This window comes from Perognathus longimembris, chromosome 1, assembly GCF_023159225.1.
Source record: "Perognathus longimembris pacificus isolate PPM17 chromosome 1, ASM2315922v1, whole genome shotgun sequence".
NCBI classification, from domain to species: domain Eukaryota; kingdom Metazoa; phylum Chordata; class Mammalia; order Rodentia; family Heteromyidae; genus Perognathus; species Perognathus longimembris.
In genome coordinates this window covers 76,500,611-76,514,409 of record NC_063161.1, presented here as the reverse complement: position 1 = coordinate 76,514,409, position 13,799 = coordinate 76,500,611, and the positions used below count along the sequence as shown (strand labels likewise).

The 13,799-nt window shown below is 53.5% G+C and overlaps 1 protein-coding gene across 1 annotated transcript in view; it reads right to left on the bottom strand.

Annotated features, from left to right (window-relative positions):
* Radil (Rap associating with DIL domain) overlaps positions 1 to 13,799 on the bottom strand; it is a 43,223-nt gene that overhangs the window by 8,467 nt on the left and 20,957 nt on the right. The window contains exons 3-5 of the mRNA XM_048330016.1: positions 6,918 to 7,165; positions 6,083 to 6,712; positions 4,379 to 4,416 (exon numbers count right to left, since the gene is read on the bottom strand). Coding sequence (XP_048185973.1) covers positions 4,379 to 4,416; positions 6,083 to 6,712; positions 6,918 to 7,165 — 916 coding nt within the window. The remainder of the gene's footprint in view (positions 1 to 4,378; positions 4,417 to 6,082; positions 6,713 to 6,917; positions 7,166 to 13,799) is intronic.

Sequence of the window (13,799 nt, the reverse complement as noted above, 5' to 3'; positions counted from 1 at the left end):
CTAGAAAATGTCAAAAAAAAAAAAGCTGGTGTGGAGGTGTGGTCAGTGGTCAGAGTGCCAGCCCAGCAGGATGCAGCACAGGGTAGGGAGCTGAGTCCAGCTCTGTCCACATGGGCATGGTTGTTCTCCCACAGCACACTGCTGTCAGCAAGCCATGCAAGGCTGCAAAGCAAGATGCTGCATACCCACCCACACGCTGCTCAGAGGGAGGGGAACAAGGAGCTTAGGGCCTCAGTGGGTTATTTAAGTTAATGAGGCAATCCTAGAGGAGAGGTACAGTGGAATACCATGTGAAAGCAGGGGGCCCTCAGCACTGCCGAGCTTGCCCAGCACATGCGAGGCCCCGGCTCCATCCCAGCCCCACAGAAAGAAATAAAAAAGCAGCAATGAAAGAAAATTCTTAGGAAACTCAGAGACCACCATGGCCTGAGATCTGCAGGCAGGAGTGCAAAGCTAGTTAAGTTCCCACTACAGACATGCCTGCAGTTCACACTTTGTCCACTGGGGCGTGCTGCTACTCTGGTTAATTAAAAGCAGGACTAGCTGGCACTGAGCAAAGCCCTGGGACAGGCTCACACCCTCCCCGGCCCAGGGCGGGGCTCTGGAGGCTGGCCACCTCCCAGCTGGGGTGCTGCTTTTCCTGGGGACAGTGGTAAAGGTGAGGGTAAAGTCAATGGCAGCTGCCTCTCACTCAAAGTCAACCCCATCTCCCTCCCAGACATCTTTCACACCAGCCCTGGGCAGTGTCAACCAGCCCGTGAGGTGGGAGTCCTGGGGAAACACGCCACACCCACAGGAAAAGTCCTGGGACCGCAGGAAGCTGGTTTGAAGGGGTCAGGAGGGGCGGGGTTTTGCTTCTCCCCTGGGCCTGTGGTGCCGCTGGTTCCCTCTGACATAATCTCACTTTCGTTCCCAAACAACGCTGACCTCTCTGTCCTGCTCCTAGCTGCTGACCATCTCTGCTTGCTTCTGCTCCTCACCATTCTCCACCCTGGCTGGAGTTACATGCATGTACCCAGTCATTTCATGGACAGGGTCTTGTGGTTCTGCCAGAGGCTGGCCTTGGATCGTGATCCTATTTACACTTTCCCTGTGGCTGGGATTATAAATGACCCCCCCCCCCACCCCATGCCTGTTTGTTGCGAGGGGGGTCTCACTAAACTTTTCCCCAAGCTAGCAAAGATCTAATACTCCCAAATCTCCAATTAATTTGGTTCTTCAAAGCCAAATTCTATTTTGTTCTCAACACTCATTACTTTTCTCAATTTCCCCACCACTCAAAGCGATGCACAGGTCTCTACCAGAAAATGAACACCAGGCATTGCCAACTGTCACCTGCAAGTTCACGCCACCTGCCCTCTGGGCATGTGACATGGAGCACCCCCCCCTTCCCAAGCAGGGCACAGAAGACCCCTCATCACACCCAGGCCTGATGGGAAACACTGTATGAGGCCAGAGCGAGGACTGCAGTGGTGGCACCGGGGCCCAGCATGTGGCCTGAGCATCCTGTGCACGGGAGGGCGGGCAGCCCACCACACCTTTTGGCGGGTTCACTCAGGGAAGGACGTGCAGATGTGGCTCACAGGATGCACAAAGGCTAGCTGGCCCATGGCTGCCCAGGACAGCCAGCCCGCACCCAGGTGAGCAGGGACCTCAGTGCACCACCCAAGAGGTGGAGCCACTCCTATCAGCCTGGAGAGGCCAAGCATCACAGCGCCAGATCACACAGGAGGGAGGGGGGGAGGGAAAAAGCACACCAAGCTGTGAACAGAGCAGGACAGTTCTTATTACCTCACAAATCCTGCCAAGGACAGTGAGGGACAGGAGACTACAGCAGCTCCAAGCAGGGCCAGACTGTGGGCCAACAAGTGGCCAGGACAAGCCCAGCACAGGGGACCCCAAAGTGGCAAAGAGGTCCCTTAGGGCCAAGCAGCCTGTCAGGGCAACCACTGATAGACAGCAGAGCACAGGTGTCTGAGGCTGCCACTCGGAGCTTCCCAAGAGGGAGGGGAGGCAGGAGGGAGGTGGCCAGACAAGCCAAGGCCCTGGGCTGTCTCCTGTCTTTTCGGGGGCTGAAGAAACCTATCTGTAGGCACTACAAAATGAATGAACAAAGCTTACACCTATAATCCTAGCTACTCAGGAGGCTAAGATCTGATGCTGGAGGCTCAAAGCCAGTCTGGGCCACAGGAAGAAGGTGATTGGTAATTTACAACACTAGGTAGGGGTGAGCCTGGAAATCAATAAGCCGTGTTAAGACAGACGAGTAGCACGTGACATTTAAAAGTGGAATCGGAATAATGGTTCTCATAGAAGGTGAGTGGCATGGTGGGCCCTGGGGCTGGACACTAAAGAGGAAGAAGGAAGCCCCGGGCACAGGCTCCCCGGCCCCCACTTCTGGCTGTCACACAGGGAGCAGCTCAGCTCCTCCATGTCCTTCCCATGATGCTTTGCTTCACCACAACCCAGAAACACCACAGCCATTGCATTGTACCATGGATGATTCCTCTGAAAGCCGCCTTTTAAATCATTTCTCTCTACTTGTCATAATGAAAACCTGACTAAACCACAATGAATCGTAGCTCGCTGCGCATAAACCACCAGTGGACCAGGCCACATCCAGGAAGAGGTGGGTGGTGTGCCAAGAAGCTTAGCAACAAAGCTCACTAACAGGTACAGGGAGGGATGGCCACAGACAAGGACTGGGCCTTCTGTGAAGCCCAGACCAATTAGAAATTAGAAAAGAAACAGAGATCTGAAGCAAGTTGGAAGGGATGTGAGCATTGCTAAGCCCAGGGGTGGCTGCAGAGCCACTACTGTGTTTTGGATTGTTCTGCAATTTGGAAGGGATTCATTATTTTTAAAAGGAAATGGAAAAAAAAAAAAGAGCAACAAATGCACATCAGAGGTGACAACAGGACATTTTCATGCTGAAACATGGAAAGTTCTGGAAATTTCTCCCCAGCAGCAACTGCTAAGGGAAGACTGGGGCTCTTCCTGTCAGCAGGAAGCTGGGTCCATGTTCAACCTCACCTTGGCCTGGAGGTGCCAGGGGCCCCAGGTTACCAACAGACAGGCCCTGTTTGGAAAGTTCTCAGCCTGCATGGTGGCGGAGGGGTGGGGTGGACAGTTCCTGCACCTCCATGCCCCCTCAGCCCCAGAGCAGGTGTGGGTCCCCTACCTCACCCACCAGACCCTAGGACCTGGGCGTCTACCACCCTCCTGCCAAATGTGGGGCATGGTCTCCTGGACAGAGGGAAGAGGAGGGCGTGGCCTCCTGGGCAGAGAGTGAAGGTCTACCAGACCTCCAGGGCTGGGGCTCCTGTGAGGGGCGTCATGCAGAGCAGATATTTGTGCAAGAGGAATCCTGAACTCGGCTCTTAACTACCTGGATCAGGCAGTGGCCTGGTTCGGCCCTGCTAACCTAACCAGAGGCCTCGGTCTCTGTGCTTTGCTCCTACCTGGGAAGTCTGCAGGACTTGGAGCGCAGGTGGCCGTAGCACACTCTGCTTTCTTGGAGCGAGGGCAGCACTGGGGTTTGACCTCAGGCCCTTGCCTTGATAGTCAGGTATTCCATATCAGAAGCCATGTCCCCAGCCTTTTGCCTTAGTTTGTTTTGCAGAGTCTCATGCTTTTGCTGGGACCAGCCTTGGATTTCAATCCTGCAATCCCTTATACCTCCTGAATAGCTGATTACAGGTGTGCACCACCACATCCAGCCCATGTTCTCTGACTGACAGGTGAGGCACGGATAGGAATGGAGCCATCTCTACACAGTTGCCTGACTTAAGGAAGATGCCACCAGCACATGAAGCCCCAGGTGCCCCAGATCCTGTTCCCTGGCATGCTGCCTGCCTGACGTGACCCCTCTGGTGTGTGTGGCTCTCAGATGGGTGGCTTCACTGAGGTGTGCAGAGCGCCATGCCTATCGTTGCTATCTCTGGCATGGTTTTAGACCAGCCCCCCAGGGGAGGGCCTCCTCTGCCCATCCACGCAGAGTGCACTGGGGCAACTGCTGAGTGCCATCAGCTTTGCCGGGGTACCAGTGGGGCTTCCCATGGCAGCTAGTGCTGGGGAAGGCAATGGGGGAGGGGCCCACCTCCCTCCCAGACCCTTGCATTTCCTCAATAAAGGGAAGGGATTCTCAGGGACGGAGGAGGGCAGGAAGGCCTGGGAAGCAAGGCCTCCCAAGCATAGGATGCACTAGGGAATTTCCACAATGCCCCAGTGAGAAGGCAAGGTAGCCTTGGGGGAGAAAAATGAGTGAATGAATCCCAGATCAGGCACCTGGAGGCCCCAGGGGACTAGGCCATGGGGCAGCAGGGGCCTTGGGGAGCTCAATGTCATGAGGCAGGTACAATCACCAGTCCACACTTACAGTTGTGCCTGTTTCTCTGCCAGTTCTTTGGTTTTCTCCTGTAATTATAAAGAAAAAAAAAGTGAGGAAACAGGATAACACATAGATATATTCAAATACACAGTTCCTGCTCCACGAAAAATATGGCACATGATCCCAGACACCCAGTGCTCTTTATTCTAGGTTAGCCTGGAAGGAATGCTTTGCTGACTTAGCCATCTTCCATTCACCCCCTTACTGAACATGATCACATGCTTCTGGCAAAAGAAATGGCCACTCCTCCAGTGCATGTTTATTTGTTTTGTTTTTGTTGCCAGTCCTGGGGCATGGACTCAAGGCCTGAGCACTGTCCCTGGCTTCTTTTTGCTCAAGGCTAGCACTCTGCCACTTGAGCCACAGCGCCACTTCTGGCTTTTTTCTATATATGTGGTGCTGAGGAATCGAACCCAGGGCTTCATGTATACGAGGCGAGCACTTTACCACTAGGCCATATTCCCAGCCCTCCAGTGCATGTTTAACGACCAGTCTTTTTGCTTTGAGTTTGGTCCTTTGTTTGGTTTTGGGTTTTTTTGCCAGTCCTGGGGATTGAACTCAGGGCCGGAGCACTGTCCCTGGCTTCTTTTTGCTCAAGGCTAGCACTTTGTCACTTGAGCCACAGCACCACTTCTGGCATTTTTCTATATATGTAGTGCTGAGGAATTGAACCGAGGGCTTCATGTATACGAGGCGAGCACTCTACCACTAGGCCATATTCCCAGCCCGAGTTTGGTTCTTTTGGATAGGGTCTCGGCATCTGTCCGGATGAGCCTGGAACTCATGATTCTCCAGCCTCTGCACCTTGAGGAGCTAGGCACAAATCTGTACCACCACACTCAGCTTGCTTGGGTCTTATTAACTTTTTGCCTGGGGCTAGCCTGGGACTGGCCTCCCACTGTTCTCTGCCTCCTGAGTAGCTGGGATTACAGACACGAGCTACTATGCCCAGCTTGTACTGTCACTCTTAAGAAATCTTTCCTGGCTGTGAGTGTGTCTCAAATGGTAGAGCACTTGCCTAATGAGCAGGAAGCCCTAAATTCAAATCCCAGTACTGCTAAAATTAAAAGAAAAGAGAAGATAAAGAACCATCCTTTGGGTCCTTATGAGCTATCACCATGGGGCAGGAGCTGGTAGAGAACCTGAAACCATGGGGACTACCCCTATATCACCAGGCAGACTGCCCCAGAACCTCGAAGTCCAGCCCATTATAGAATCTGGAGTTATATGTGTGCATGTAAGCATGTGTGTGAATAGGCTGTGTGTACACGCAAGTGCATGCATGTATATGTGCATACGCATATATGTGTGCATGCACGTGTGTGCACACACATATGCATGTAGTAGTAGAGGGGCCAGGTCTAGGGGGCAGAGGCCACAGATGCTGTTTCCTACCCCACAATGCTTTTCTGCATCTCACAGGCCACCACCCAGCCTGAAGGGCAGTGTCAGAAGACAAACTGTTTGCCCGGCAGCCTGCCTCCCTCCCTCCTTCTTAATCCTTCCCTCTCACATGCTATGCTGGCCCTGCTGTTGCCTGGAACTGGGCCTTGGAGGCAGGGCAGTGTCGAGGCTCAAGATGGCTGGCACCCAGCCTGGCACCAGCAAAGGGAGGCATCAGGGAGATGACAGGCCTTCCATCCAGGGCATACAGAGGCCTGCCCCCCACCCCCACCCTGACCATACACGTACCCACACGGTGTCTCGAATCTGCCTGGCTATCTTGAGTAGGAGCTGTCCAAATGTGCCCGGCGTGAAGTGGGTGGCGGAGTGTTGGATGCAGAGGCAGAGGAGGAAGGCGGGTGTCAGCTTGTGGTCGTCACCCCCGGGCTCAATCAGTGTCATGATCCTCTGCAGTAGCATGTCCTCCAGGTCAGGCTCAAACTCCAGTACCAGCTGCCGCCGCCGGGGAAGAGCAGCCTGTGTGGAGGGGGCCCCTCGTCCCCTGAGTGCTGCCCCACACATCCTACAGCTCTGGGGCGCAGCCCCGAGGCGGGCCAGGGCCCCAGCGGGCAACGGCTGGGCCTGTCCAGGGTCTTTGAACAGCAGCAGGTAGTAGAGGCCCAAGGATAGCAGGTCACCATGGTGCAGCACTACGGGGCCCCGCCCCACCTCCAAGAAGTTGACAGAGATGGGGGCGCCGGCTATGGGCTCCAGCACCAGCCTGGCCCCAGCCGGGCCACCATCAGGGGGCTGATGGCGGCGGATGGTGCAGTGCAGGGGCAGGATGTCAGGGGCTGACAGGCTGATGCTGGGCTTGCTGGAGGGCGTGCGCTGGCCCACGGTGTGCCGCTCCCGGCTCAGCACATACACCAGGCTGTCCTAAAACACACAGCGCCATCAACCATCAATGCAGTGAGGAGGGCAAGGGCAGTCGCCATCTGTGCAGCTGGGCCTGCGGTCCCTTGGCCCTCTGTGGCTCAGCCCACCCACCCCAGAGCCTGCCGGCCTCCCAGGGTTACCCCAGTAAACAGTGGAGGCAGGAAGAGACCCAGGGAGACCTGGGGGTAGCCAGGGAGTGGCTCACATGCTGCTGGCTGTAGCCCTGCAGGAGAAGCAGGTGTGGGCACTGGTACAGGGAGTAGCGCATGGTGTCAGGCGCAGGCTCCTCAGGGACCGGGTCAGTGTCTGGGAGGCTGGTGGCAGCACTCAGGCTTGTCTCGCTGACTGTGCGGCGCAGCCCTGGAGGAGGGGAGCTGGGCGCCACCTCTGCGAGCAGAGCTGGGGTTCCCTTGGCGCGGATCCGCTGCAGCCTCCGGGCCTGGGCATTTATCCCTGCAACAGCACACAGGGTGTAGCTGGTCCCATGGCCTCACTGCCACCGGGCACGCCTGGACCCCAATCCCACCAGCTCACCTCAGTGCCACCGGGCACGCCTTGACCCCAATCCCAAGGTACCATCTGTTACAACAGATATGGAAAAGATTTGGACGACACCCACTGGCCATGCCTAGGTGACCCCAGAAAGGCTGCCCTTGGGGCAGCCACAGAGCATGTGGCCAGCTGTCCGCATGTCCCATGGCTCAGAGGCAACGCCTGCTCTCCAGGAGCCCACGGCACACACCTCAGCCTACACTATACTGCCCACCAAATGCTTGCCTGTGCCAGTCGCCCTGTCTCCTAGAGATGCCCCTCCCCCCCGTCCTCCCAGCCCACCTGCATGCCAGCTAAGCTCCCCTGGGAGGACGCCAATGGCACGAGTCCCAGCTGGACAGCCACTTCACAAGCCCACAGCCTGCACTGTCACAGCCAGCTGTCCCTTTCTTGAAGCTGCAGTGACACTCTCAGGTCACGGCATACACACGCACACACACATGCACACATACACACAGAAACAAATGCACAGAAATACACACACTCACAACCACACAGGAACATTGCATATGCATTCAGATCATAACACAGACACACAAACATAAGCACATATACGTACACACACACACACACACACACAGAAGCTGGAAGGAAAGACATTTAAAATGTGTGCTCACAAGCAGCAGCACTCTGCGCTTTCTAAGCCATGGCCGCTGGGAGCCCTGACAGGCAGGATGGATGGCGCCGCAGACTCTGCTTCCTGCGCCTCCGCTCCGTTCCCTGGTCCCCTTGGCGCAGCCTGTGTGTGGCAGCTTTTCCTCCAGCCTGTCCAGCCAACAGCCAGAGGAAGGGAGGATAGCAAGCACCTCACCCGGGGCTGACGCTGGCTCTCCCTTCCTTCCAGAAGGCTGTCTGCGCACCTGCAGCCCGCAGGGGCCAGGGCTAGGAGGGAGGCCGGCCAGCCGCAGAGCCAGGCAGCCAGACTGCTCCGCCTGCTGCAGAGCCTGGCGACCCAGAGAGCAGGTGGCAGGGGAGCTGGAGCCTCGGATCAGCCCACCCCCCACTCCCGGCAGACAAAGCCCCAAAGAATGCTCCCACCTCCAAGTGCTCCCCAGATCCTAGGCGGGATGGCAGGAGGCAATGCTGAGTTCTGCCTCTCCCGGAGTCCCAGCCCATCCCAGGCCCAGGCCCCCTGGGGTTGCTGCCCTTCCTGAGAGGCTGGCTGGACCCCTCCTCTCAGATGCCCCTCATCTGCCTGATCCCAGGGGCCAGCAGCTCAGAGCTGAGGCACTTTCCTGGGCACTGCCCATGCCAAGGAGAAGTGGTTGCTCAGGGTGGCAGCCCTTGTGAGTGTGCCCAGGGCCCCGGCACGTGGGAGCCTGAGCACAGGGTGGTCTTGAGCAACGGCAGTGTCCATGGTAACACCAGCCCAGCCCAGAAGCCAGGACTGTCTCCTCAGGTCCCCTGCTGTCCTGCACTTCTGTTGACACGTGTGTGTGTGTGTGTGTGTGCGTGCACTTGTATATGCCCCTGCAGAGGACCACCCACAGCAAAGCCTAGAACAAGCCGGTGGGTGGCAGTGCGCACTTGTGTGGCCCTGGCCCTCTCACCTCTGCCCCTGGGTTGTGGGGAGCTGCAGATGTGGCTGTGTTAGTATGGGGAGCTATGCTGTACACAAGAGGGAGTGGCCTGGCTGTCACACAGGCATGAGGTCTTCACTGCCCTCATGGATTTATTTTGCTTTTAAAACTCTCTGACGGGGCTGGGGATATAGCCTAGTGGCAAGAGTGCCTGCCTCGGATACACGAGGCCCTAGGTTCGATTCCCCAGCACCACATATACAGAAAACGGCCAGAAGCAGCGCTGTGGCTCAAGTGGCGGAGTGCTAGCCTTGAGCGGGAAGAAGCCAGGGACAGTGCTCAGGCCCTGAGTCCAAGGCCCAGGACTGGCCAAAAAAAAAAAAAAAAAACCAAAAAAACTCTCTGACCCTTGTATTTTTTAATCTATGGGGAGGGGGGAGGCGGCTTTGAGACAGGGTCTCACTATACCACCCAGCTGGTTCTGAACTCCCCACCCTGCCTCAGCCTCCTGGGTGCTCTCATGTTTACCTGGAAGCCTGCCTGCCTGCCTTCATTTTTTTGTGGTACTAGCATGTGAACTCAGGGCCTTGCACTCACTAGGCAGGTGCTCTACCACCTGCCCACACCTCCAGCCCTTTTTGCTTTAGCTACTTTCAGATGGCTTCACTGTGATCTTCCTACCTCCGCTTCCTGAGGTGCTGGAGCTACATGAATGTGTCCAAAGCTTTTCTTCAAGTAACCACCACAGAACCCTAAAGGTCTTTCACTTGAATGTGTCTTTGTGACCTGTCCCCCTATCTCCACCCCGAGAAGAAGCTGCAGGTCCAGTGCTGTGGGGTCAGGGACTCCCTTTGCCCACACCAGGAGCCCTGGACCCTGAAGAAAATAAGCCCTTGCCCACACTCTGAGACCGCTGCCCACCCAGGTGATAGACCAGAGGCAGCTCTGTGGGGTCCAAAGAGACAGCTGAGCGCACAGGCCAGAGCTGGGGGGCATGCGGCCGTGATGCAGGCTGTGCAGGCCCAGTGGTCTCCCCTATCCCAACATGCACAGAGCTTTTCTGTGAGTACTGAGCCTAGCATCCCTAAGCACCTGCCCGGCGGGGCTCCCTGGCTCTTGAAGCAAGCTGATGCCATGGCACTGCCCTCCACTGGAGGCAATGGCCAGCACACGTCGTTCTCTACCAGCAGCCGTGGGCCAGGATGGTGAATTCCCCCGGCAGCGGCTGGGGCCGGTCACCAGAGCCGCCACCAGGGCGCTGCTCCAGCTCTTCCTGAACGTCACTGGGTTCCTCCATAAATTCACCCTGTGGTTTCCCCTGTGGCTCCTGGAAGAGCATCTGTGCTCACCCCTCCGTGCTCACCCCTCCCTGCTCCCCGGCAGACAAATGCCACCCAGGGTCATAGTTAAAGCATTATTCATTACAACGAGCTCTTTCTAGACTTCAGAACGCTGCACTCCACACTGAAAAGAACATATCTCATTTGGGCACAAATGGGAATTTACGAAGGTGGCCACACCATCTCTACACACTTCAAAAAAGCCAATGGAACAATGCTCTCTAAAAATAAAGAAAGCAAGCTAGAAACAATTCTTAGAAAAATTACCAAGTGTTACTACTAAGAAGCATACTTACTGTAAATATGTATTGTCAAAGCCCTACTGGTAAACTAGGAAATAGTTGGCTTTGGGTGACAACTAGTTATTAACTGTCAATACTGTGGGATTAAGCTAAAGAACTTGGACGATCATGAACGGCCTTAAAAGTGTATGTTAGAAGAGAAAATAGAAAAGTCAAGTGAAATCTCAAAAAGTTAAAACAAGAAAGAAAAAAAAAGCCAAACAAACCAACCAAACCATCCAGAAATTAATAAAACCAGAGTAAAAGGTAAGAAATTATGTTAGGAGTAGAAATTAATAAAACAAAACAAACATAAAGCACATAAACATAACGGGGAGACTAATAGAAGCCAGGTGCTGGTGGCTCACGCTTGCAATCCTAGCAACTCAGGAGGCTGAGATCCGAGGACCGCAGTTCAGTCAGCCTGGGCAGAAATGTCCATAAGACTCTTATCTCCAGTTAACCACCAGAAAATCAGAAGTGGTGCTGTGGGTCAAAGTGGCAGAGTGCTAGCCTTGAGCAAAAAAGAAGCCAGGGACAGTGCTCAGGCCTTGAGTTCACGGCCTAGGACTGGCCAAAAAATAGTTATGCCCATCTCCCCACAAATGCACCTGAAAGTTAAGTTGCTAGAGAATTAACAAGGAGGTAAACACTTGTATGCAAAGATGCTCATAAAACAAATATTTAAAAATAGAGAAAGATGGGGAAAAACTCCACAAACCCCAAAAAGATCAGGGTTATGTGCACTTCCATTAACACTAAAAAGATGTTCACATGAGCATGGTGGCTCATACCTACAATCCTAGCTCCTAGAAGGCTCAGAGTTTGAGGCAGGTCTACAAGTTCATGAGACCCTACCCTCAAAATAGCCAGGCACCGGTGGCTCACAATTATAATCCTAGCTACTCAGGAGGCTGAGATATGAGGACTGATGTTCAAAGCCAGCCCAGGCAGGAAAGTCCATGAGAATCTCATCTCCAATTAGCCACCAGAAAACTGGAAGCAGTGCTTGGCTCACAGTGGCAGAGCACTAGCCTTCAGTGAAAAAGCTCAAAGACAGCCAGCCCCCAGGTCCTGAGTTCAATCCCCACAACCGGAAAAAAAAAAAAGGATAAAGAATAGCCAGGGTCCCATATATTACACCTTTATTTCTACCTACTAAAGAAGACTGAGATGTGAAGAAGGCAGTTCAAAGACAGCCTGGGCAGAAAAAGCCATGACTCATCCCCAATCTAACCAGCAAAAAAGCTGGTGTTGCTCAAGCGGTGGAGTGTCAGCCATGAGCAACAATGCCAGGCAAGAGTGGAAAGTACTAAGACGAAGCACCAGTATTGCAAACAAACATATAGACAAATATACAATATACATTTGCAAATCAACCAGAGCAAAAGGAGGTGGTAAAATACCTGCCTAGAAAGTACATAGCCCCGAGTTACAAACCCAGCACCGCTACCACAAAAAAAAAAAGAAAGAAAAAAGATTGTCACAACATGAGGAAATAAATGTTAACGTTTTTAAAATCCAGAGGATTTGAAGTAGGTGTGAGTGTGACTCCAGTGGTAGAGCACCAGCCTTGATTGAGTGAAAAGGCCAATGTGGAATGAGAGTCCCTGAGTTCAAGCCCCCTACCAGCACAGACACACACACACACAGACACACACACACACACAGACACACACCCCAGAGGACATGTAACAACACACATAGATTGGTTTAGGTTTTGTGAGGAAAGACACATATCCAGAGAAAAGACTGGATGAGGTGTGTCTGTTGAGCATGCTTGCTCTGGGGTGATTGTGCTCTCTTCCTCACATTTCCCCAGCTGGCAAATTTTCTGTACCAAAGTGGGAGAGACTGCTGTGAAGCTATCTCCCTCTGTGGAGAGTCCTAGCTGGGCAAGGCCCTCTTCCAGTAGCAACTAGAAACCCAGTTCAGATAGCAGGGAACTGAAGAGATAAAATGCCTGGAAACAGCCTTCCAGCACTGCCAAGCCCATGTGTGCAGAGAGAGGAGAAGAGGGGCTGCTGCTGTCCCTCAGTGTTCAGTCTTTCCTCTTTCCAGTGTCCCCTGTGGGCAGGCCTGAGCACAGAAGTCCCCGGCAGCTGGAAGGAAGCCACAGCCGCAGACACATGCTGTCCTTCCCCCAAATTATCCACACCTTGAGCAGCCCTGAGGACGGAAGACAGAGCTACAGGGAGGTTGGAAGTGCAAGCATTCTGGATCCCTGGTAACCAGGAAAGCCACCTTTATAATCTCTCCACTCACTATCTGCTACGTGACAAAAGAGCAGTCTTGCATTCATGCTATTTACCTGGCCAAATCAAACTCCTTACTATTAAGCAAGTTTAACATATTTTTTAAATGAGTGAGGTGGCTTATGCCTGTAATCCTGGGCACATGGCAGGCAGCAATCAGGATTGCAGTTCAAAGCCAGTGCAAACAATAAAGCTGGCTCAGCATGGTGCCACAACTACAGGGAAGGCATAAAGAACAGGTTGGCCAGGAAAAAATGCTACTGTGATCAATCTCAACCACTTACAGCTGGGTGCAGTACCATCCAGCTACACACACACACACACACACACGCACACACACACACACACACACACACGGTATTGCTTTGGTATTGGGGTTTTTCAAATTATAAAATATTTCAAACATATGGGGCTGGGGATATGGCCTAGTGGTGGAGTGCTCGCCTCGTATACATGAAGCCCTGGGTTCGATTCCCCAGCACCACATATATGGAAAAAGCCAGAAATGGCACTGTGGCTCGAGTGGTAGAGTGCTAGCCTTGAGCAAAAAGAAGCCAGGGACAGTGCTCAGGCCCTGAGTTCAAGCACCAGGACTGGCAAAAAAAAAAATCAAACATATGTATAACTTAGACTGTAAACAAAATAAACACCTTTGCATCTGCCACTCAATATAAAAATCATGGATCACTCCTCTCACCCCATCAAAGAACCACTATTCTGGATTTTGTGCCCCTAATTTTTCACTCATACTTTCTTTTTTTTTTTTTTTTTTTTTGCCAGTCCTGGGCCTTGAACTCAGGGCCTGAGCACTGTCCCTGGCTTCTTCTTGCTCAAGGCTAGCACTCTGCCACTTGAGCCACAGCACCACTTCTGGCCATTTTCTGTATATGTGGTGCTGGGGAATTGAACCCAGGGCCTCATGAATACGAGGCAAGCACTCTTGCCACTAGGCCATATCCCCAGCCCTCACTCATACTTTCTTACATCACACAATTTCTTTTCTTTTCACTTTGCAGCCCCAGCTGGCCTCACACTTGTGATCCTCCAGCCCCAATCTCCAGGGCACTGTGACTGCAAGGTGTATGCTACCACACTAAGCCTGCTATAGATGTTTATAACTGGAAACTATACTGCTGTAC